The sequence below is a fragment of the Muntiacus reevesi genome, chromosome 2 (assembly GCF_963930625.1).
Source record: "Muntiacus reevesi chromosome 2, mMunRee1.1, whole genome shotgun sequence".
NCBI classification, from domain to species: domain Eukaryota; kingdom Metazoa; phylum Chordata; class Mammalia; order Artiodactyla; family Cervidae; genus Muntiacus; species Muntiacus reevesi.
In genome coordinates this window covers 85,588,038-85,614,990 of record NC_089250.1, presented here as the reverse complement: position 1 = coordinate 85,614,990, position 26,953 = coordinate 85,588,038, and the positions used below count along the sequence as shown (strand labels likewise).

General features: G+C 35.9%; 1 protein-coding gene across 1 annotated transcript in view; it reads right to left on the bottom strand.

Moving 5' to 3' along the window:
- LYST (lysosomal trafficking regulator) overlaps positions 1–26,953 on the bottom strand; it is a 172,847-nt gene that overhangs the window by 89,568 nt on the left and 56,326 nt on the right. The window contains exons 9-19 of the mRNA XM_065922257.1: positions 25,252–25,478; positions 24,686–24,752; positions 20,171–20,280; positions 18,155–18,572; positions 16,749–16,893; positions 15,174–15,347; positions 11,524–11,684; positions 10,481–10,671; positions 8,096–8,341; positions 3,183–3,356; positions 2,108–2,257 (exon numbers count right to left, since the gene is read on the bottom strand). Of these exons, the coding sequence (XP_065778329.1) occupies positions 2,108–2,257; positions 3,183–3,356; positions 8,096–8,341; positions 10,481–10,671; positions 11,524–11,684; positions 15,174–15,347; positions 16,749–16,893; positions 18,155–18,572; positions 20,171–20,280; positions 24,686–24,752; positions 25,252–25,478 (2,063 nt within the window). The remainder of the gene's footprint in view (positions 1–2,107; positions 2,258–3,182; positions 3,357–8,095; positions 8,342–10,480; positions 10,672–11,523; positions 11,685–15,173; positions 15,348–16,748; positions 16,894–18,154; positions 18,573–20,170; positions 20,281–24,685; positions 24,753–25,251; positions 25,479–26,953) is intronic.

The window sequence follows — 26,953 nt, the reverse complement described above, 5'->3', positions numbered from 1 at the left end:
TTTCCTTGCTGGGTCCTTGTGAAGAACACACAATTCATTATCCAGTCGTGAAGCTTTGCCTAGATCTAAGATCAAAGCATGCTCTGTAGCTTATGCCTACCATGAAGCCAAGACTTCACAGCCTTGCTCTGCAAACAGATACAGCTCTGACTTCTGGACAACATGGCTCCCCTACTCAGAAGTGTATCTGTTTCCCTCTCCTTGATCAACTCCACACACTCTTGGTAGGATTCCCCTTCAGAGTTCATGGTAAATGCAAGTCTCCAATTGATTCAAGTGTTTCTAGCCTGAGTACTGCTCAAACTCCTACCTGCAGTCAAAGTTCTGATCCTGACTCTCCAAATCGACATTATGGCTGTCTAAGACCTTGCACAGAAATTAATCTCTAGATTTCCATTTACAATTAATGCTACATTGAAGCAGTAAATTTGTTTTGTTTTTGAGAAGACTGATTAGATGAATATTTAAAAGTACATGTTTCTCCAGATCTGAAAGAGACATGTGCACCCCAATGTTCATTGCAGCACTGTTTATAATAGCCAGGACATGGAAGCAACCTAGATGCCCATCAGCAGATGAATGGATAAGGAAGCTGTGGTACATATACACCATGGAATATTACTCAGCCGTTAAAAAGAATTCATTTGAATCAGTTCTAATGAGATGGATGAAACTGGAGTCCATTATACAGAGTGAAGTAAGCCAGAAAGATAAAGAACATTACAGCATACTAACACATATATATGGAATTTAGAAAGATGGTAACGATAACCCTATATGCAAAACAGAAAAAGAGACACAGAAGTATAGAACAGACTTTTGAACTCTGTGGGAGAAGGTGAGGGTGGGATGTTTTGAAAGAACAGCATGTATATTATCTATGGTGAAACAGATCACCAGCCCAGGTGGGATGCATGAGACAAGTGCTTGGGCCTGGTGCACTGGGAGGACCCAGAGGAATCGGGTGGAGAGGGAGGTGGGATGGGGGATCGGGATGGGGAATACGTGTAACTCTATGGCTGATTCATATCAATGTATGACAAAACCCACTGAAATGTTGTGAAGTAATTAGCCTCCAACTAATAAAAAAAATTAAAAAAAAAGAAAACTAAAAGTACATGTTTCTCTCTGCAGCAAAGAAAACAGTCAACAGAGTGAAAAGGCAATATACAGAATGGGAGAAAACACTTGCAAACCATATATGAGATAAGGGATTTGTATGTAGAATATATAAATGACTCCTACAACTCATTAACAGAAAATCAAATAACTCAATTAAAAAATAGTCAAATGACCTGAAAGGACATCTCTCCAAAGAACATACACAAAGGGCCACTAAGTATATGAAAAGATGCTCTTCATCAACCAATTATCAGGGAAATGCAAATCAAAACTACAAGTTATTATTATTACCTCATACTCTACAGAATAGACACTATCAAAAAATAACAATTGTTGGCAAGCAGGTAAAGAAATTGAATCATTTGCACATTGCTGCTAGGACTGTAAAATGATGCCTCTCTTACGGAAAATAGTATGGTATGGTAATTCTGTTTTTTAAAAACCAGAATTACTACATGACTCAGCAATCCTACTTCTGCACATATATCTAAAATAACTGAAAACAGGATCTCAGAGAGATCTCTGTACATTCACGTTCATGGCAGCATAATTCACAATAGCCAAAATGTGGAAGCAACCTAAGTGTCCATGACAGATGAACAAATAAAGAAAATGTGGAAAACACATACAGTGGAATAGTGTAAGAAAGAAAATAGTCTTGTCATATGCTATAACACAGATAACCCTTGAGGACATAATGCTAAGTCAAACAAGCCAATCACAAAAAGACAAACACTGAATGATTCCACTTGTATTAAATATCTAATACAATCAAACCAAAGAAACCGAATGTAGAATGGTGGCTGCCAGGACTCAGGGAAGGGAAATGGGGAGCTGTTGTCCACTGGGTAGTCAAACCAAATGAAAAAGTTCTAGAGATCTGCCATATGACAAAGTGTATACGGTTAGTACTGTACTGTACATGTAAAAATTGCTAAGAGGGTAAATCCATAACAAATGCTTTTTAACCACATAAAGTACATGCCTCTGCTTTATTCCATATCTTCCAGTCTAGCAATAGTTCCTCTAGCAGCTTAACATCCTGGATTATAGCATTAGACTCTACATCCAACTTAAATTCTCCATTCTCATTGATATGAATAATATCTTCACCACAGCAACCTTCAAGAAGGGTCTACAGAAAAACAGCATTAATACAAAATGCATCAATAATCAATCCAAAAATTCAACAGAAATATTAAACTTTCAATCTTAGCAGTCATAACATTAAATTCAAAAGAAAACTACTGAATAACTCAGCATTGCACAAGGTATCTTTACCTTGTTTTATAAAACAATTCAAATAATAAGAAAAACCCCAAATTTCAAATATTTATAAATGACTATTTAGTTTCAAATATGGAGTAAAATAAACTACATCCTATTTTTAAAATTCAATGAATCTGTTGAGTTTTTAACTTTTTATAAGAAGTATTCATGCTACAAGTGTTGGATCTTGCTCATTTTAAGAGTTGGAGTCTGGGGGCATGGGAACAGCCGTTGGTCTTTTGCCTTAATACTAAAACCCTCAGAAAGAAATACTTTCACAATGTTACCAAGTGCTTTTGGTTAGAAAGGTATTTAAATATGTGATTACAGCTGGATCACAATAAAAAGCTAATACGGCTTTAAGATACTAATTCTCTATCAGCATTGCCTCCTGAGAACTGCACAGCACTAGGTCTCTGGAGAACTGGGTTCGCCCCCATACCTATGGGTGTTGAAGCAACAGTCTATGAGTCTGTTATCAGCAGTCTATGAGTCACTAACTCAGGTCCACAGAATGAGGGGCCAGCCCAGGAGGTATCACTGGCTTATCAAGATCTAAAAATCTTAATTTTTTCTTTTACTCTCCTAAAATGTTTTAAAGGAAATGAAAATGTAATAATTTAAATGACGAAAACCCAAAAGAGCCTTCGTTTGATTAAATACATATTATCGAGTTTCCTTAATTTTCTTCAGGAATAACTGAAACATGAAACTCTATTACTGGGAGACTTAATGAAGAGGTAAGTATCACTGCACGCAAAACCCTGAGAATAAGTTTTATGAGAACATACCTTCAAAATGTGAAAGCCAACAACGCACTTTTGTTTGATCAACACCTGATGAATCATGGAAAGTCCATTACAGTTTTCTAACTCATGTATTCTCTGTTGGTTGTATTTAATTAATGAGAGTATAACTCTCAATGCTAACGCTTGAGTTTCTTCACAGCTACTGAGTTCCACAACCTAAAAAAAAAGGTAGATAAATTTTTTCTAATTTGTTGAGATTAAAAATTTAACATGTGAGGTTATCTTCCATTATGTAATACCAACCTATCAGTTTGATTTGAAAGTTTATTTTTTATTGCTGACACTGTTCGTAATTACTTAAGAATTGCAAACAAATAAAACCAAGAAGTTCCAAGCTCTTATGTCTCAAATATTCTATAAATTAACTAAAGTAACACTGATAACCTTAGAAGTCAGTAGCATTTTATTGGTGATCTGAAGTGTCAGCAAAATGCCTCATATTTTTGATGCTTAGTCAACAAACAAGCTCTATTTTCTGTGCTGTGGAAGATGAAGTAACAGACAGACTGCTCAGACTGTAAATAAGCAGACTACCTATCTCCAGTGGGGCCTGCTGATAGGTCAAAACATAAGACGTAAGAATAAAAACTAAGGATTGTGACTTGTACTTTAATTCCCCCAATGCTTTCTGGCAACTACTGTATGTAAGAAACAAACATCCTATTATGATTTGAAAAGGAAAAGAAGAGTGAGATGATGTGAATGCATGAGATCACAAAAACTACTTCGGACTCCACTCTGCTCAGGACGGGAAGCCTATGTGAAGAAGATCACTGGGAGAGAGAGCAAAAGCAAGGAAGCAGGGATAAACAGGTGCCCAAGGGTGGGATGCAGTCAGGAGACAGATGAAGATTGGATTCACAGTACATCTAGGAGGCTGTAGGTTGCCTATCTGGCTAGATGGAGGAGATTAAGCTCAAAAGACAGGCTATACCTGTAAGGATTTTAAGGAAACTGAATTTTACTTTTGTAGAGGAGGAAGAATACTGAACAGAGTTTCTGTATGTAAAAACATAGTTTAAAATTCTTTTTGACAAGATCCTAGATGTATGTGAGATAAAAAATTAACCATTTCCCCTGGGATCATCACTGTGTAAGAGTGATCAAAATAAAATTATGACCCAACAACTAATGCCAAAGAAGCTGAAGTTCAAAGGTTCTATGATGACCTACAAGACCTTCTAGAACCAACACTAAAACAAGACATCATTTTCATCGTAGGGGGCTGGAATACAAAAGTAGGAAGTCAAAAGATACCTAGAGTAATGGGCAAGTTTGGTCTTGGAGTACAAAATGAAGCAGCACAAAGGCTAACAGAGTTTCACCAAGAGAATGCACTGGTCTTAGCAAACACCCTCTTTGAACAACACAAGAGATGACTCTACACATGAACATCACCACATGGTCAATACCAAAATCGGATTGATTATATTCTTTGCAGTCAAAGATGGAGAAGCTCCATCCAGTCAGCAAAATCAAGACCAGGAGTTGACTGTGGCTCAGATCATGAACTCCCTATTGCAAAATTAAGACTTAAACTGAAAAAACTAGGGAAAACCACTAGACTATTCAGGTATGACCTAAATCAAATCCCTTCTGATTATACAGTGGAAGTGCCAAATAGATTTAAGGGACTAGATCTGATAGACAGAGTGCCTGAGAACTATGGATGGAGGTTCGTAACATTATACAGAGGGTGGTGAACAAAACCATCCCCAACTAATAAAAATAAATGAAAAAAAAATTAATGAATGGAAAAAAAAAACCCCCAAGAAAAAGAAATGCAAAAAAAATGGTTGTGTGAGAAGGCCTTACAAATAACTGAGAAAAAAAGACAAGTGAAAGGCGAAAGAGAAAGCTATATCCATCTGAATACAGAGTTCCAAAGAATAACAAGGAGAGATAAGAAAGCCTTCCTCAGTGATCAATGCAGAGAAATAGAGGAAAATAATAGAATGGGAAAGACTAGAGATCTCTTCAAGAAAATTAGAGATACCAAGGGAACATTTCATGCAAAGATGGGCTCAATAAAGGACAGAAATGGCAGGGACCTAACAGAAGCAGAAGATATTAAGAAAAGGTGTCAAGAATACACAGAAGAACTATACAAAAAAGATCTTAATGACCCAGATAACCATGACAGTGTGATCACTCATCTAGAGCCAGACATCCTGGAGTGTGAAGTCAAGTGGGTTATAGGAAGAAGCATCACTATGAACAAAGCTAGTGGATAGTGGAGGTGATGGAATTCCAGCTGTGTTATTTCAAATCCTCAAAGATGATGCTGTGAAAGTGCTGCACTCAATATGCCAGCAAATTTGGAAAACCTAGTAGTGGTCACAGGACTGGAGAAAGTCAGTTTTCATTCCAATCCCAAAGAAAGGCAATGCCAAAGAACATTCAAACTACCACACAATTGCACTCATCTCACATACTAGCAAAGTACTGTTCAAAATTCTCCAACCTAAGCTTCAACAGCATGTGAACCAAGAATTTCCAGATGTTCAAGCTGGATTTAGAAAAGGCAGAGAAACCAGAGATCAAATTGCCATAATCTGCTGGATCATAGAAAAAGCAAGAAAATTCCAAAAAAATATCCACTTCTGTTTTATTGACTATGCTAACGCCTTTGTGAGGATCACAAAAAACTGAAAAATTCTTCAAGAGATGACCAGTTTACCAGCTTCCTGAGAAATCTGTGTGCAGGTCAAGAAGCAACAGTTAGAAACTGACATGGAACAATGGACTGGTTCAAAACTGGCAAAGGTGTACGTCAAGGCTGTAAATTGTCACTCTGTTTATTTAACTTTAATATTTATTTTATATGCAGAGTAGATCATGCGAAATGCCAGGCTGGATGAAGCACCCATTGGAATCAAGATTGCCAGGAGAAATAGCAATAACCTCAGATATGCAGATGACACCACCCTTATGGCAGAAAGCAAAGAGGAACTAAAGAGCCTCTTGATGAAAGTGAAAGAGAAGAATGAAAAAGCTGGCTTAAAACTCAACATTTGAAAAATGAAGATCACAGTATCCGGTTCCATCACTTCATGGCAAATAGATGGGGAAACAATGGAAACAGTGAGAGACTTTATTTTCTTGGGCTTCAAAATCACTGCAGATGGTGACTGCAGCTATGAAATTAAGACGCTTGTTCCTTGGAAGAAAAGCTATGATCAACCTAGACAGCATGTTAAAAAGCAGACATTTCTTTGCCAATAAAGGTCCGTCTAGTTAAAGCTATCGTTTTTTCAGTCATCATGTATGGATGTGAGAGTTCACCCATAAAGAAAGCTGAGCACCGAAGAATTGATGCTTTCGTACTGTGGTACTGGAGAAGGCTCTTGAGAGTCCCTTGGACTACAAGGAGATCCAATCAGTCAATCCTAAAGGAAATCAGTCCTGAATATTCATTGGAAGGACTGATGCTGAAGCTCCAATACTTTGGCCACCTGATGTGAAGAACTGAGTCACTGGAAAAGACCCTGATGCTGGGAAAGATTGAAGGCAGGAGGAGAAGGGGACGACAGAGCATGAGATGGTTGGATGGCATCACTGACTTGATGGACATGAATTTGAGCAAACTCCAGGAGTTGGTGATGGACAGGGAAGTTTGGTGTGCTGCAGTCCATGAGGTTGCAAAGAGTCGGACACAACTGAGCAACTGAACCGAACTGAGTAAACTTGATGAAGAAGGAAAAACCAAGTATACACATTTTGAAATTATACAAAGCTATAAAAGTAGATCACAAAATGTTGATGAGAAGTTAAATGAAAAGTTTTTATTTTAAAACACTAGTGTAATATCTATTCAACTAGATACTAGATGCAAAAAAAGGTATTAAAAATGGAAAAAGAAAAAGAAAGAAAGCTTAGAGTATGGCAGGTCAAACGCTAAGTATTTATAAGCACAGTAACAATAACAACTAACATTGATATGTCTCTTATTACAAAAGTAATCAAAGGTGCCCCCACTAGAGGGAAAAAAAGGGGGAGACATATGACAATGCTGCAGAAGTCACACTTTTAAGCAAAAAATTTGAAAGTGAAAAAAGATCAGGGTTGCTTTAATTAAACAAGGATTTGGACCACAAGGAAGTAGAAATGATTTGTACTGAAGCGAGACCATTTGAACCCTCTATTTGGATTTCAGCAGTCCTTGAAACAGTCATGTACACCACTGTCTACTCCACCTCAGGAAAGAGACTGTTCCAGCCCACAGATGACTAAACACAATAGATAATTAAACATAATTCTCTAAAACAGTATCTGTGGTGTGAGTCAAACTTTTTGACTCTCGCCTTCTCTTTAAAAAAACTTCAATCCCAAATAAGTTATTTTTGTACTTATTTGTTGACTTTTATTTTTCCCCATCCATCTGGAAGTTTCAAGAGAAAAACGTTTCACAAATCTTATTTTAAGAAATACATTTCTTCTCTACTTTTATTATAGTAATTTTTTCCCTCATTGGCAACATTAAATCTTATACACTTAATACGTAATGGTTTTAATTACATTTCTGGATAAGAGAAAACTCTGACATCCTCACAGATTATTTAATTATTTAATTTATTTGGCTGCACCATGTGGCATGTAGGATTCTTAGTTCCCTGACCAGGGATTGAACCCACGCCCTTGGCATTGGGAGTGGAGTCTCAACCACAAGAACACCAAGGAAGTCCCAAATCTTTATAAATTAAAAAGAAATTTTAACAAAAAAATTATCACGGCAGAAACTTTGATGACATTCTAAACAATGTGTGCTTTTTTAATCTTGAAAGTTTAATATAGCTGATACATACCTTTACTGTTAATCAAAAAGGAATCCTAAAAGTTATCAGTAATAAAGAAGTAGTTTCTCTTTAAATAAAATTAGAATCAGTGATTCTTACCCTAGCAAAGAGAAAGACAAATATACCAGTTCCACCAATCTCATGCAGAATGCCTTGAAGGGTTTTACATTCAGTGGGCTGGAGATTCTTTAGATGATGAGGTTCTAACAAAATATTGTGAACTTCTTTTGAGCTGAAGGGTCTTTGAGAGAGTTGGGTTTTCATTTGACCTTTAAGTCTAATAACTGGCTCATAGATGGTGTACTGAGCAGGACAGTAAGTTGCATATACAACTGCAAGACTTTCCTGAAACACAAATATTGTCCTTCAATAACTAAACAGTTTAAAAAGTACATTACCAACTAGCAAATGGATTATTTCAAAGTGAAAAGACAAGCAAAAAATCTTTTTCTTTGTCTTAAAAAAGACAGTCACTGCACAAAACAAAGACAGACATGAGAAGCAAGACAGCTCTTCACCAAGAAAAAGATCCATTTCATTTAGGAGTGGTCAATACATGTAAATCATATGAAGGCTGAGAAAAATTCCAGCTTTGATCTTTTGAGAATAAACATGAAATTACACCTATCACCAATAACAAATCCCTACCATACTCATGTTCTATGAACTGTTTTATGCATTTATAAATAGTAACCAATCCTTACAATCCTATGAGATGGTAACTCTGGATCAATCTATTCAAATGCATCTTGGTATTAAATTTGCTCATGGGCTGCCTACTCATTTAAACATGACTCTATAAACTAGAGCATTCTTTCCACTAGAATAAAACTCCAAACTATCAGCATACCTAACAAACTGAATATTTCTCCCAAGCAAACGGTTTTGATTAGGTTCTAGCTCTCTATCAAATATTCTATCAATTATTTTAAAAATTACGGTAAACTTTAAAAACAAAATGTACTGTGAGGTGCTCTCAATGAAGGTCACTATAGAAGAGCACGCTTATGAAAAATTGTGTAGCAGCTGGGGGCTTTGGGCTTCGATCATTTTCAACCCACGGTGATTCAAGTATAGTTTCATCAGACATCATCTGGCACATATGCATACCAACCAAACTGATGACATAGTCTATTGTATATGATTATCCTGGGTAAAACAAAATCATAAATCTATAGTAGTTTTCATTAAAAACCTGACAAAATGCCTGATTATCTGAAACAAGTCCCATCTGATACCAACACCTTGCTAAGAGGGCACCATGTCTGTCTGACTTCTTACTCATGTTTCATAACCCCAAAATAGCAGGCTAAAAAAGTCAGGCTTAAAAAAAATATGCTTTCAAAAAAGATTTTTCACATAAAACCTGTATAATTTTTACTTGTGATAATTTCTGTTGAATTTTATGACTTATATAACCTCCATTCTTTTCAGGCAAAATAAAAGGATTAAGAATATGTATTTTTTTGTGTGTGTGTGTGAAAAAGGGATTAACCAAAAACTAGAGAGCTAAAAATATCTAAACAAATATCTGTTGTATGAGCTCCTTGGTCTTCCTAAAGCAGAGATACTCAGTGTGGGGCCCCAACCAGCAGCATCAGCATCACCTCGAAAGTTGTTAAAAATGCAAATTCTTGGGCCACACTTCAGATCTACTGAAGCAAACTATGTTTTGGCAAGTCCTCTGGGTGATTCTGACTGGATACTACCCATGCACTGTAGAACATTTACAGTCTCTGGCCCCCATTCAATAACAGTGGACAGTCAAAATGCCCCCAACCTCCATTTGAGAATACTCCTTATGGAGAAGAAGATTGTGGGTCTAACAGCAGATCTTTAGCTAAATTCTATATCTATTTTACCACAGATACTTAATACCACTCAAGAATTACATGTTTTAGACTATGAAGGATCAGTTTCCCAGCTGCTATGATGAAAAGTATCTATCACAAGCTCCTAAACTGTGTATTAGTATAACAATATATTAGAATAATGTATAAAATGCAATCAAGAGTCTCATATAAGCAGAATTAGCAATAATTTGAAAGCAAAATTCCTAGTTATTGATATTAAAGAATAAATATTCTAAAAATCTGAATACGTATAATTAAAAGTAATATAAATAAAATTAGCACTTATTTACAAGTATGGAAAGGAAATGTAATAAGCAATTTTTAAGGCTAACATGCATTATATTTCCATTATATCATAAAAGTTTTTCTCGAATGATAACAACAGGTATAACCTAAACTAATACTCAGTATAGAAATACAGTTCCAAGAAAATGCAGATGAAAATTTGAAACCTCAAAACAAATTTTGAGGAAGTCAAAGTATTTTAGTTGAACAGAAAAACATTTGTAAGTAAAGAAAATGTTGAGAAACAGCAAAGAAAAACTCTAAAAATAAAATCACAGCTAATTCACATTCAATAAACATAGATAACAGTTACTAAAAAGTTAAAACCTATAAAATGAAAACTTACAATTAAAAGACCAATGTCCACATCTTTGTTGGTCATAAAAAGTTCTCTGATGTGTTCACATTGCAAAATTTCTTTATTAATGTACTTGGAGTAGTCATTCACAGGCTTGCCATATTTACATGGCATTATGGACGTATGGTTGGGTCCACAAGCATATAGATAAAATGCCTCTTGTGAGCCAATCTTAGCCCCTGAATAGCAAAAAAAAAAAAAAAAAGTTCCTTATTTAAAATACTCCAGAATTTTTCATAAAAACAAGAAATCAGAGGTGTTTTTTTTTTTTGCTAGATTCTTTAGTTGTTCACTATATCTCTCAAAATTAATAAAGCCTCAATTTTCAAATGGGTGTAATGAGCAAGTAATCTATAGCAACTCTGGATGTAAGACGAATTAATATACATATATATGTATATATATAAAGTTATCTATAAAACTCTTGGTAAAATAAAGTAATAATATTTATATTTGCTCCTTAAACTAAAAATAGGGGATTTTTAAATTTTGTTTTGTCTTTTTTATTTTGCAAATGGAAACTTTATCTCAGTGAATTCCTTTTAAAAACAACATATGGACTGGTATCATTATTCCTTCATCCATCCATCTATCTATTCAATAAACACTGTCTAAATGCTATTATGTGCCAAGTTGAGTAATACATTTTTAAAAATCATGTATTTCTTCTTCACCTAAAATTTGGTATTTTTATATAATATACTAAAATTATAAATAAGAAAAGACAGCCAGTCTTACTGTACCTGTTATAATGCATTTTCCAGGATTATAAAGTGATTTAATATAAGCTTCTCTTTAGCAGGGGGGTTGGGGAGGATATGTGTCTTTACATTAAATATATGTATCAATTGTAAGAACCACTTAGATTATAAATAAGTTAAAAGAGTACATCTTGGAATCTAGGAAATACAGTACTTATTAAGTACAAGTGAAGGAATAGGGATAAATACTTTATCCAGGATAATTAACTTAGTTTAATATTTGCTAACTGAAGGAAAAATCTGGAAATGCTTTGAAGGGGAAAAATATACCATTGAAGAGGAGTAAATTTCCCAGGTCCCATTTTCCAGCCAATTGCAAACATTCTTCTTGGGCTGATAAACAATGGCCGACCATGCAAAACGTTTTATTACTATCAGATGACAAGCTTGTTTTTCTTGGAAGCATAAAATCCAAAGTAACATCAGGCTTCCTACATTAAAAACAAAGTTAAATCAATTACTTCAGGGATTTTTAAAGTGTGGATGTTTAACAACATGAAATTCTTGAACAGGTTTCTTGGTTCAGTATTGGATAATTGGTAATGGGCAAGAGAGAAGGACTGATTCTCTTGTCTCTTGGTCCAAGGTGCTGGCGGTCCACAATCCCCCAAAGGAGAGGAAGGGAGCAGAGATGCCTGGTGATCCTACACCAGGCCACGGGAAGTACGACCAGACATTTGTTGCAAGTTTCCTTAGCCACTTGACTTCTGCATATTCGCCTTTTTGGTTTAAAATACAAATCTAACACCTCCCCCTGATTTTATCAGAAAGTCTCCCATCTCAGTACACAATTCCTAAAACCTCATGCCCTCTTCAAAAACTAATCAGGAAAAGTATCACTTCTTCAGGTTTTGCTCTGACAAGGCACTGAAATGCCAATGCTTTTTTGTATTTTCTGTGTTTTCAGCACTAAATATTGCAGAGCTTTTGATTTATCTCTTGCTTTTCTTCATGGATAAAGGTTATAGGAATCCTCACAAAAGGCAGAGTAGGAAAAGGTAAACTAATGCTTTCTCCTAGAGAGACACACATGATGGGAGAACTTCATCTTCTTGTTTAAATTGCAGAGTGCCGAGCTCTTCCCTCATTCTAGAACATAATGAAGGTAGCTTGTAAAGACAAAGTTTGTGAATAAGACAAAGCACTTAGAATAAGCTAATAATGAGAAATTCTATTTTGGTGTATATTTATTTAAAAACTTTCCCTTAAGTATTAAGTTCCATACTTAATATATACATTTAACTATTTAAATAGGAATATTGTTAACAAAGGAAAGATGTGAGCTAAGCTTTTTGTTGAAGTACCACTGACATACAACATCATAGTGAGATAACTTCTATTACTGTGCCGGCATCTCTTTCTTGAACCAACTGAATGGCTGTAACTGAAACAGAACTGCCACCTAGTGGCGCTACGACTTAATTCAGTTCTTAAGGGTAAAGAAAACCTGTAACATCAATGCAAGAGGAGTTCAACAAACACTAAAATAATTCATACCATCTACTACGTGCCGCATATTCCTACCAGATGTGTGTTCTGTTCATCAAATAAAAATTAGTAGAAAATATTAACAAATTTTTTTTCAGTGTCGTTACATCTTGAAATGTATTACTTGTAGAAATAATTTTATTAGTTCCGAGAGTGATATAGTGCCAAATTTAAATCAAATGAATAATATATTCCTCCCTGGTCACTTGCTCAATGCTCCATTACTAGATAAAATCATTAATTTATACCAAATGGTAAATTCAAAGTAATGTTAAAATAAGTGGGTGAGTAAAAATTGAGCGCTATGCTCATAACCAGAACTGGCCACAGAGAACATCTAGACATTCATTCTGGACATGTGTATTGATTAGGTTATGATTCCTATATCTGTCAGCCTGCCTGATTCACCAAAAGGCTGTAGGGTTAGTAAAGCATGACTGTGGATGGTCAGTCGTGTCTAACTTTTTGTGACCCCCTTGTATGTAGCCTGCCAGGCTCCTCTGTCCATGGGATTCTCCAGGCAAGAATACTGGAGTGGGTTGCCATTTCCTCCTCCAGGGGATCTTCCTCCTACATCCCCTGCATTGGCAGGCAGATTCTTTACCACCGAGTCACCTGGGAAGCCCATTAAGAGAGCAGAGGGTTTTAAAGCAGGGCTCTATCCAGGCTCAGAGTCCAGGCTGAGTTTCAGCCACTCTCCTCACTTGCAACATTTTGGGTCTCCACTGCCTCACGTGGAAGGGAAGAGGCATCTCTTACTTTGGTGTGCTGCTAGAAGGACTGAGTGAGGTCATCTGCGAAGAGTGCTTACTACACTGCCTGGTAGGTGCTAAGAGTTCCAGAAATGAGGAGAGTGTCCAGCAGACTCTCACAGTCCCATCCCCAGTACCAACCAATTTAACTCAAGGTTCTGGAAACATATACTGATGTGCCACAGCTGCCTTCAGGCTTAGGCAGCTGTGAAGACAGAACTTCTCAGAAAATATTTTCTTTGGATTATAGAAACTGAGATTCAATGACATATTTTCATGTATTTTTTTAAATGAATAAACTGTTTCCTATGGCAGACACTGCAGACTGGCTACCCCACAGCTGTTCACAAGCCTCTTCTCCCAGCCCTCCTGAGGCTGCAAGACTGTAAGCAGTCAACTCCTGCAGCTTCCACTGCAGTGCTGACAGGCACACAGCCTTCCTTTCTTTCTCACAGGCCCTTTCCTCTGCCTGGCTCACTCTTCCTCCCTCTTGTTCATGCAAAACTCCATCTCCTTCCTTCAGGTCTCAGCTTAAATAATCTGTTTCTAGATAGGTCTTCCCTGATGCCCTTCTCTTAAGCAGGAAACCAGGTATTTTCTGTCTCGGGACACGTTTGTTATCTTCACAGTACTTGTCTTGATTTATACACACTCGTTTAATTGTGTACCTTGCTGTCTGCTTCTTCACTGAACTGTGAGCCCCCAAAAGGCAGGGAACATGTCTGTCTTGTTTACCAAGCTCCCAGGCCTAATACTGCATGTGCTCAGCACACAGCAATTCCTATATAAATATTTGATGAACAAATGAATGAAAAAATCAGTTAATTTGTGCTAAGGGTATATGTTATCTCTATGATCTAATCTACTCTGAGAAACTTTAGAGAGAACTGGACAATAATGTATATAAAGCACCTTGCCAAAGGTCTAGCCGCCTCATCCTGGATTCAAAGCTGCTGTCACGCAGCATCACCATGCCCATTCATCTTTCTTTCTCATCATTCAGCTTAGATGTTCCTTACAGCCAGTTCGGTCCTTTCCTGTGTTATACTAGTTTCCAATTCTGTATTCCCTTTCATGCTATTTCAGTCAATAAAATACTTTCCAACTCTTACAAATCCAAGATACCTTACAACTCTCTCTGAGTTAAACTTGACATTAAGATATCGCACAAGATATTTCTTATTAATTTGACTCACAGTTCTCCTGGCTTGTAAAAGTCAAATAGTACTATAACCAAACCTATCACCTGGTATATTTCTAGGTTTCTATCTTAATCTGTCACCTGATATACTGGCTTATATTTTTTTCGAGTCATTTTAATTTCTTTTGAAACTGATTTAATTTTGGTATTAGCTTCATTAGCCACTTAATTTAAATAATTCCTTATGGATTTATCTTATAATATATGGGCTTAATGGACTAAATTCATAAATGTCTAAATGTTCAGATTTGTGCATGGTCCCCCAGATCCAAATATTAATCTTCAATGGTTACTTCTAAGGCAAATTAATTTTGTATGTAAGTGATAAAAAAGAAAAATATCTCACTTGACAGATTCCTATTAAAATAAAGTAAATTTCATCTATAGTCTTTTTGTAATTTGTTTCAGAAGCTGTAACAGAATAATTAACTTAAAATTGTAACTGAGATTACTAAGTACTTACTAAAAGTGCCTCCTACCTCTGTCCGGAGACCCAGGTGGAGATCTTGGCATGGGTGCTCTTCTTCCCTCGGGGCTGCTGTGAGTAGGTGAGCACTAAATGCTGCCACGCGCTCGGGAGGAAAGTGCCCCCCTGTGACTCAGCCTGCGCTAGTAACACAGCTCTCGTGTCATCGTTTGAATCCATGCAGACGCTGAGCAAAGAGAGTAAAGGTACAGGCTGAAACATGACGTTTCTCATCTCAGCTTTTAACGTGTGTAGCTAAGTATAACTCTAGATATTTACGTAAAATTAAAAAACTAGTTCTAGTATTAAACTAACTTGAAAAGTCAGGAGGTCTTTGTTTTATATCATAATCTGCTTGATTATTTTATTATACTATAACCTCAATTCATGAACTTAAAAATAGATTTGGCTCATTTGCTAGTAGTAACAATTTGGGCAATAATCTTCAGGATTCAATTTGCAAAAAAAAAAAATTATTATTACTATCTATATACTTGTTGCCTTTTTCGTGCAATGTTTGCTTCATCCAGAAATTAATACATATACATAAATATCTAAATGCCAGTATGTATCATAGGTCCAACCTACTTTGAGGGATTACTGAGAGAATTAAGATATAATTTACATCAACTACCTAGTAACCTTTATAACATTTACAGAACATTGATCCATAAGTAACATATTTTACTTAAATTTTAATAAAAATTATTGTTGTTCAGTTGCTCAGTGGTGCCCGACTCTTTGCGACCCCATGGACTGCAGCTTGCCAGGCTTCCCTGTCCTTCACCATCTCCCAGAGTTTGCTCAAACTCATGTCCATTGAGTCGGTGATGCCATCCAGTCATCTTGTCCTCTGTTATCCCCTTCTCTTTCTGCCTTCAATCTTTCCCAGCATCAGGGTCTTTTCCAATGACCTGGCTCTTTGCATCAGGTGACCCAAGTATTGGAGCATCAGCTTCAGCATCAGTCCTTCCAATGAATATTCAGGACTGACTTCCTTTAGGACTAACTGGTTGATCTCCCTGCAGTTGAAGGGACTCTTAAGAGTCTTCTCCAATACCACAGTTCGAAAGCATCAAATCTTCAGCGCTCAGCCACCTTCCTTATGGTCCAACTTTTAAATATTTATAAAAATAGTATCATATCATTCATACTCACTCAATACAAATAAAAGACTTGTATCTATACTAGTTAACAAAGGAGGCAAGAAAAAAGGACAAGACAGCAATGAGAATCTAAGTCTATGAGATAATGGCTATTAAATATATAATCTGCATGAAAAACAGCTGCCTGTTAACAACATCATAAGATCACTGCAATTGGATAAAATACATCCATAGATAAGACTTAACTAAGTATTTGGTCTAAGATACACTGAGAATTAACATAGTGAACTTTAGAGTTTAATTACAGATTTTATATATTATTACAAAGATTATATTGTTTGAATCTACCTTCTTTTTTATAAATAAGAGTTTTCTATTTTGTCACAATGATCTTTATCGGAGATTTCACATTAATGTCTTTTACATAAATTATTTAAATACCTAAGCTATTCATGGGGGGCAGGGTTGAGGATAATTATTACCGAAAGATAAAAGTGCCAGTGTGGGGATCAGCCCACACTTGGATGATCAGTGCTTTGGATCCCAATGAGATCATATGAATACAACCTTCTTCTATGAGCCTTTCACCAGGATTCACATATGCTGCACCTTCCAGTCTATTGTTCTCTATGAAAAAAAGATGTTAGGATGATCAGTCAAGCATTTGACAAAAACTGAGTGGAAAAGTAATGTAAATTGAATTTTGCCACCTAAGAATTGATAGCTCTAAACAATGTACATGTGATATTACTGATGACGGTGCTATCTAATGTACATGGAGAGTTTTCTATATTAGGTCATTTTGCTCTGCTCTTTCGATGTGCAATTTATAAAAGAAAACTCTACTAACTACCCAACACATTAAGTTATCTGCTAAGATTTCTTAAAAGTTCAACTTCCTAGGCTAACCCATAAAAATACCTAAGTATGCTATGCTACTAACTTGGAAATATGTCTGTGGAAAAGTAGATTCAGAGCTCCAACTGTGGATACCAGGTGACATTTCCCACGCTTCAGTCTTGACAGTGTCATTAAGGTTTTCTTTTCTATCCATAGGTCAGTGGTAGAAGATGTTCCTAGAGATCAAATACTGGTGAAGGTATAGTGTCCTGAAGCAGAGGCTCTAGTGGGATGTGTAAAGTCTGTAGAATGAAGAGTTATAGAGGCCAGCACCTCCTGATAATCATAACCCCCCAAACCTCTGGCTCAGTCATTTCATTCATTCCACAGACCCTAAGAATTAGCCCACTTTCCTACCATCAAAAACTGCTTTTGAACAAACAAGTTCTTTCTACCTAGCAGTTTCATAGTCACAAAATAGTGATTCAATAGGCTGTAGAAAGAACTGGAATGAAATTTATTCTCACTCTGGAGGTTGGCTGATGCAGTTACACATTCTGTGACAGGAACTAGGAGAGAGGCACTGAGGTAAGATACAGCATAAGGAGAGCTTGAACTATAAGAGAGAAAGGAGATGAAATGAAGGTGGAATGACAGGAGACAGGGAACAGGTAAGAGAAGGATGGAAAAGCAGATACAGGGTTCTATGCTTTCCTTTTCAAATATCAGGAGCCACCCTCACCCAGTAATGGGACCACAGCAGAGGCAGAAAATGGGGCAGGTGACCCCAAAGCAGTTGCGTATGTGGTGGTCCACCCGCCTCCCTCCTCATACTTCCTCTCTCCCACCCACACTAGGCAAAAGTACAGAAGAAAATGGTGCTTAAGGCTGTCCGACCGTTCAGGCTTTGGTACGTCAGAACCTACCATCACTAAGGTGTTCCGTGAAGAACGTGTGGACAGTAAGTCAGAGTATCACTGTGCTCCTAGTGCTCAACTGAAACTGCCATCTGAAACGTCTCAGTACACAGATAATGCTGCTGTCATACCTGTTCCATCAAAACTACTGTCCAGTAAAATCAGTGACTTGTTTCTTTTCTTTGTCTTCTTTCCTTTTTCTGTGGTGCTCTCAGGTTCACGGATACACTCCACATTAAACCACAGGGAAATGCTGAAACCTTCTGACAGGTGTGGCTGTCCGAGCAATGGCAAGTGGACCGGGGCTACGTGCCAAGAGGAAAGCAGCTGCTGGGGAAAACTCTCACTGTCGCCCTCTTTCTTACTCCGTGACACTCGTGCTCTTCTCAATAGCTCCAGGGCCTTACTGTTGAGAATGCCAGGGCACTTCTGTGATGAAACACCATTGCTTAAATTTGGAGTATGCAGTAAAGGGAAGGTTAGATACTGTGAAGGACTCATAGTAATGTCACTTTCAACAATTTTCAGAATACCCAGAAGAAGAATTTCCTAAAGGAAGAGAAAACCAAACAAAACTTTGCAGCCATGTTACAAGGTACATAATAATCTTGAAAATCAGCTTATAAAAAAAAAATACAAATACAAATACAAATACACATATGCATATCAGCATTTCTATTTAAATAATTTCCTACCTACTATATCATTAAAATTGTCATTCTTTTGTGTTAAGATATTGGCTCAGACAGTAAAGCGTCTGACTACAATGCTGGAGTCCCAGGTTCGATACCTGAGTTGGGAAGATTCTCTGGAGAAGGAAATGGCAACCCTCTCCAGTACTCTTGCCTGGAAAATCCCATGGACAGAGGAGCATGGTAGGCTACAGTCCATGGGGTCTCAAAGAGTCAGACACAAGTGAGCAACTTCACTTTCACTTTTCAAAATACGAAAGAGATTTCAGTCTTAAAACATATAATCTCTTGTGGTTAATCTGTTTCAGATTTAGAAGGTTTTAAAAAGGTTCAAACCTAAAAAGTTCTGAGCTGGTTTTAAGTATTAGAAATTAAATACAGTGATTATATCAGGAATCATGTCTACCAAAGAAAGGTGTTTATTTCCAAGTGCACTACAGTTACTTCTCTCAATTATTTTTAAATGAGGGATAGAACCAGAGACCTTGCAAATTCTTTAAGTTTCTGAATGGTATTTATGGCATGACTGACTTCCTAAAATTGACTGCTCAGTTACTTTCCACCTTATTTTACATGCCTTTTCCCTAGTCAAATAAAACTTTTTCATCTTTTTTAGATTTATTTATAATTACAAGTTTTTGGTTAAACTGGAACACAGAATGTACAAAAGAGATGAGAGGAAACAAGTATTTAAAGGAAAAAGCAATGACTAAGGAGGCTAGTAAAAAAAATAGAGAAGATTAACCCAGTACAATGTCCTACCCATTCATAAAATAACATCTGATGTCGAGTACTATGATAAATGAAGTCAGAAAAATAGAACAGAAACATCCCATAAATATATAGTCAGTTCTCAATTGTCTGCACTAGTGGTTTTTGACCTCATGTTCCACAGAGCTCCCTCAGGGTCTATAAGGCTCAAGTAGGGTGGTGAAACAGGCAGGGCTCAGGAACATTCTCCAATCCTACTTCAAAGAAAGTAGCTCCAAGGTTTTCTGTTTTATTTGCTTAAGCTTTGAGTCAAGATTTCATTATAAAAATGGGCTTCTTAGCAAAGAAGCGTCTAAAAATCACTAAATTGCACCAACTGACAAGTGATAGAAGATAAATGAAGAGTGAATAATAATTTTCTAAAAAAGGATAACCTTCAAAATGGTTATCATTACTCATAATTATCTTTAGTAATTAAAATTATTCAGCATTTCTTAAGCACAAAGACTTGGGGTGGAATCAGGTAAAGGGATTATGACCCCAATGATATATCTAGTTTGCCACAACAGAAGTGAAATAGTTTAAATTGTATAAATAATAAAATAATTGAGAATTTCACAAACAATAACATAACATGAAGTTGACTGTGTAACAGTTACCACATCAAAAGAGGGAGCTCAGTGATTTCTAAAGAAAAATTCTATTAGGCATCAGTGACATAATCTCAAATTATAGCATATTTACTGTACAAGGAGATTTCTCCAGAAATATTCTCAAAAGAAGGGTTAGCTCTTCTGAACATGTTCTTGAACTCATCAAAGATACCAAAAGATCCACCAATACTCTCTGGCATGCTAAATTAAAGAAAGAGAAAAGGGAAAAATTAAAGTCAGTATACAATAATTAAAGGAACTGAAAAAACAATTTCACTGAAAGAAATTAAATATCAACACTATTGTCACATCTTAAATGGATTACAATTAATCTAATAATACAAATATTTGCTGAAGAAACAGCAATATCACTAAATGAAAACCAACTAACCAGCTGACAATAAAACAAAACCACTTTTCTGAAAGAGTGGTTAGCTCAAAATAAAATAAGGGTATTTAAAGAAGCATAAATTAATATAGTATTTCTTAAATAAGCTGACACTGTTAGGTACTATAAAATAGTCTGCTACCTTCTCATGTTGAAGATGTTTAGTTTATAACTATAACTTTCTAAAGAGAAAATTAGATGATACAAACAGAAGTAGAAATATTAACAATTATGAAAACACTTAAATATCACTAAAGATTAGTTTGAACACTTTATTCTATCATGAGGCTTAGTATGAAATATAACTGGTAATGTACAAATTCATAGAACTTTTGAGAGTAAAATGATGAATTATTTGTAACATATATATTACATATGCTCTATATATTACATGTATAATACACAAATTCATAGAACATCTGAGAGTAAAATAATGAATAATATTTGTAGTATATATATAGCATATATATTACAGTGATCAAAGTATATTTACATGCATTATCTCAGCTTATCCTAAACAAACAGTCCTACAAAATAAATATTATCTCCATTTTGGATATGACAAAATAATTCTGATATAAAACCTAAGAACAGAAGTCCTATTTCAGCAACATGTTTTATAGAAGCCATGAACTGACACAGAAAGAAAATTGCAGTGAGACTAAGAAATAGCATGGACTTTATCCTGTAAGTAACATGAATCAGTTACAGGTTTTAGAGTAAGAAAATAATATGATCAAAGTAAAGTGTATGTGTGTGGATTTTTTTTTTTCAGTTCAAGACTAATAAGTTCCAGTTCAAAATGGGGGACTAGAGACACACACACACACCTCTGTCTATCACCGTCTGTCTATCTGGACTAAAAGTACAGAATAACAAAAAGGAAAAAACCCATAATAGGAAAAAAGCAGGGGAGGCAGTGGGCACTAGGAGCACATCAAGTGAGAGATTTAAAAATATTTCCTGCAGATGAAAGGATAGAGATAAAAGAGAAAGCTGCAGCCTAGGATCTCTCTGAATTACAAAGGCGGTCAGAGGAATGGAGAGCCAATCTGTCCAAAATCTGGGGAGAAAGTAAGAACAGGGCTGCAAGCACAGGGATTAATAAAAGGTTTATTTGTGAACATGCACCTCTCTCCCTTATTATGCGTATACAGCACAGATAACTCATCATTTACTGTTATGCCCCAAACTTGTTAACTGTTCTCTAAAGAAACTGAATGAATTCTGCCAACAAAAAGCTGAGATGTACGGCAGGATGTACACATTAGGGCTACCAACAATAACTGTAAAGTCTGCAGACTGGCTGAGTTGCCTAACCAAGGGGAAAAACAGCAGCAGAAGAGTTGCTATGCAGAGTATATGGAGAATAACTAGAGCATACAGAGAATAACTAATACTCAACAACAACAAAAGAAACACCCTCATTTTTAAAAAGCATAAGTGATTTGAATAGACATTTCTCCAATGAAGATATACAAATGGCTAACAAACACATGAAAAGATGATCAACATCACTCATCACTATGGAAATGCAAATAAAAACTACAGTGAGATACACAATGAAAGAAAGTCAAATTCTAGTAGGAAGACAGCATGATCAGCCCTCCTTAAAACTCTCAAGGTCATTAAACAGGGAAAGTCTAAGAAACTGTCACAGCCAAGAGGGAACCTAAAGAGGTATGATAACAAAATTCAATGAGAATCCTGGATAAGATCTTTAAACAGAAGAAGTACATTAAGTATACATGAAGGCAATTTGAATAAGCTATGAATTTTAGTTAATAATGTAGCAATATAGGTACATTAACTATAGCAAATATACTAATGTTAACCTAGGTACCTTCTGTACTATCTGCTCAAACTCTCTGTAAAACTTTCTTTTGGGGTGACAGAAAAGTTTTAAAATGAACAATTGTGAATCTACTAAAAGACAGTAAACAGTATACTTCAAATGGGTGAACTATACAGTGTATTAATTATATCTCAAATACATGAATTATACCTCAATAAACCTGTTATTTTAAAAGATAATGGAATAGAATTTCTCAAAGCTAAGATAGAAATAAGTCTTTAGATCAAAAAGGCCCATTAAGTGCCAGCACAATATATAAAAATATAGCCATAATTAAGTAAATGCAGAAGAAGGGAAGGCTTTCCTTACAGTATAATTCCAATTAAGAAATGAAGGAATCATGGAAATAGAAAATTACTATTTGACAAATACCACCATATTAATTGTTTTGGTCAAAAATCATCAATGGATACTAAAATGAGTAGGTTAAAGTAAGATAAAAAAAAGGATATTTACATAGTCTCAAGTTATTTCCCCACAAGATACTTACTAATTGTAAAGAGAAAATAGAAACTTAATAATGGAAGCACCTTGCAAGATATTGTCTTAACCAAGTGATCAAAGGCAACATCATCATCACTAAGATACAGATATCATGAGCCCCTGGATATGAAACACTGAGGTATGCCTGCCCAAAATGTGTAACTTGAATTTAACCATGAGAAAATATGTGACAAGCCCAAATTAACATTTTGTATATGTCAGCCTTAATCCTCCAAATAAAATTTAGGTTTCTACAGCTAAAATCTAGGGTTCTATCTAGTATATATAACATGACCATATTATATATTCATTATGAATTTCTCAAATGTCTGTGAAAGCACAAAGAAGAGAGTAGGCACTCAAGTAATACCTGACAGGACACCAACCCTTTACACTGGGTTACAGTCTCGCAAGAAACAGCAGCTAGAACCAGACACTGAACAATGGACTGGTTCAAAATTGGGAAAAGAATATGTCAAAGCTGTATTTTGTCACCCTGCTTATTTAACTTATATGCAGAGTATATCATGTGAAATGTCAGGTTGGATGAAGCACAAGCTGGAATCAAGCTTCCCTGAAGAAACAGCAATAACCTTAGAAATGCAGATGACACCACCCTTATGGCAGAAAGTGAAGAAGCACTAAAGAGCCTCTTGATGAAAGTGAAAGAGGAGAGTGAAAAAGCTGGCTTAAAATTCAACATTCGATGGCATTGAAACATGTAAATTATCACATGTGAAATGAATCACCAGTCCAGGTTCAATGCATGATACAGGGTGCTCGGGGCTGGTGCACTGGGATGACCCAGAGGGGTGGGATAGGGAGGGAGGTGGGAGGGGGTTCAGGATGGGGAACACATGTACACCCATGGCGGATTCAAGTCAATGTATGGCAAAACCAATACAATTTTGTAAAGTAAAATAAATAAATTAATTAATTAAAAAAATTCAACATTCAAAAAATGAAGATCATGGCATCCAGTCTTATCACTTCCTGGCAAATAGACAGGGAAGAATACAAAGAGTGAGAGACTTTATTTTCTTGGGCTTCAAAATCACTGTAGATGGTGACTGCAGCCATGAAATTAAAAGACGCTTGCTCCTTGGAAGAAAAGCTATGACAAACCTAGAGAGCATATTAAAAAGCAGAGACAGTACTTTGCTGACAAAGGTCTATCTAGTCAAAGCTATGGTTTTTCCAGGAGTCATGTATAGATGTGAGAGTTTGACAATAAAGAAAGCTAAGTGCCAAAGAATTGATGCTTTTGAACTGTGGTGCGGGAGAAGACTCTTGAGAGACCCTTGGGACTGCAAGGAGACCAAACCAGTCAATCCTAAAGGAAATCAAGACTTAATATTCATTGGAAGGACTGATGCTGAAGCTCCAATACTTTGACCATCTGATGTGAAGAGCCAACTCATTGGAAAAGGCCCTGATGCTGGGAAAGACTGAAGGCAGGAGAAGAAGGGGACGACAGAGGACAAGATGGTTGGATAACATCACCGACTCAAGGGACATGAGTTTGAGCAAGCTCCGGGAGTTGGTGATGGACAGGGAACCTGGCGTGTTGCAGTCCATGCGGTCACAGAAAGTTGGATACGACGTAGCGACTGAACTGAACAGTCTCGCAATGCCACTTCTAAATACATGACCCTGAACAACTCATTTGATCACTTGGAATCTAGATTTTCCTCTCTAGAAATTCAAGATACTTATACTACGTCTACTGTATTGGTTTGAGAAACAGGAGAGATGATGCATATAAAGCTAGTTCTGAAACCACATGGCACTATGGCAATGGAAGCTATTATTGTCAACTCTTCATTTCACATAACAAAATTATTTCAAAGCTATTGTTTAAAACCAAAGTTTCAACGCACCTTGAAAATCAGAATCAGCCTGTGTTAAAATACTCAAGAATCCTCCTAAAAGATTTTTCACAGTTCCCTGAAGATTAAAAAACAAAAAATAAGAAATTAAATTTCTTACCTCATGAAAGCATGAAGAAACTATAATATCATAATAAATTACTTGATAGTATACTGTATGTATATATCTAGATATTTTAAAATAACTGGAGAGAATGCTATGTGTAGGGTTATACATAATTTTCATTTTGTTTTTCATACTGTTTTTTCTGATTTTTCAAAACAATGACCATATATAAAAATTAAATGCAATTAAAAAATATTACTCGTTTTCAGAAATACACTAGGATTCTTATAGTTAGCCAATGACAACACTGATTTTTTTATCCTACTTTGGAGAACTATGGAAGCAGATTTTTAGACTATTACTTGTACTAAAAACATACCATAAAGTATTATAAAAGGTAAGTAATCATCTCAATTTTCAGACAAGTTGGGCTATATATAAATAAAGAGATGAGTAATTAGGGTATGTGTGTGATAAATACTGATCACGTTTAACTAAATACATCTTTTACCTGTTGCATGAGTAGAAAAATATTCTTTTCTTTCTGTCTGATGATTTTCAAAAAACTCTCAAATACATGGGCAAGCACATCAAGTTTAGCTTTACCAGTAGAAAGCAAATTTAATTCCAACGTACAAATCTCAGGATAAATTATTTCCCCTTGAGCGAGGTTTTCAAGTAAGTCATTTGGACTGCTTGATGCAATGAAACTTTCTGCTTCAGGCTTTAAGTCTACCCCTAAAAGGAGAAAAAAAGGTTATTTTTATTCCCTTCCTAAGCACTGAAAAAAATTTCAAATCTCATTAATCACTTAGGAGATCTAGTGGCAAAAGTGCTATTTATAAGAAGATGCTCACAAAATCTTTTCCTACTACTTGATTTTTGACTACAATAATTATCCTGAATTAATTGGATATTTTGACTACAATAATTATCCTAAGTCATATGGATATTTTGATGATAAATGAGTAGCCTTAAAAGTAATTTTGATCTTCACTAGAAGCACAAGTACTATCAACAGTAATTTTTATATACATGTGATGCATACTTAACACACTCCTTGGAGACAACTGGAAAAAAGTACTATCCCAAACTTTCTGGTGCCAAAATACCTAAATCATAGGGTAGTTCATTTGCTTATATCTCTGTGAAAACAGCAAGTTTTGCTATTGGTTGGATGAATTTTATACTTTGTCTTTTTTATCACTGGAATATAGACACTGCCTTATTGAATATTACATTCTAGAAAATTTAACTGTTATGCTCTTTAAAGAAAGTGCTGTACTCTTTTTAAAAGTTCATATGTGAATCAGTTCTAATGAGATGGATGAAACTGGAGCCCATTATACAGAGTGAAGCAAGCCAGAAAGATAACCACCAACACAGTATACTAACGCATATATATGGAGTTTAGAAAGATGGTAATGATAACCCTATATGCAAGACAGAAAAAGAGACACAGATGTACAGAACAGACTTTTGGACTCTGTGGGAGAAGGCGAGGGTGGGATGATCTGAGAGAACAGCATCGAAACATGTATATTATCAAGTGTGAAACAGATCGCCAGTCCAGGTTGGATGCATGAGACAAGTGCTCAGGGCTGGTGCACTGGGATGACCCAGAGGGATGGGATGGGGAGGGAGGTGGGAGGGGGGTTCAGGATGGGGAACACATGTAAATCCATGGCTGAGTCATGTCAATGTATGGCAAAAACCACTACAATATTGTAAAATAATTAGCCTCCAACTAATAAAAATAAATGAAAAAAAAAAAAAGTTCATATAGGTAAGAAGTTTATAAATTTCTACCTGGACCAAAATTCTTTAAGATCTAGTGAGCAAACTTAGAAAAAGGAGGGTATCTATCATTATGAAATCATGTCTGTACTATGATAAAACTGACACTATTATAGCAATATTTTTCAAAAGCACCTGCTTAGGGGGAAAGGGGGAAAGGGGGAATGGGAAGTAGAAGAAGGTGGTCAAAAGGTATAAACTTCCAGTTATAAGATAAATAAGTGCTAGGGATATAACATACAACATGGTGACTATAGTTATCACTGCTGTATGATATATGGGAAAGGTGTTAAGAGAATAAATACTAAAAGAGTTCTTATCAAAAGGAAAAAATGCTTTTCTTTTCTTTGTATTGTATCTATATGAGATAGTGAATGTTAACTAAAACTACTGTGGTAATCCTCTCACAATATATG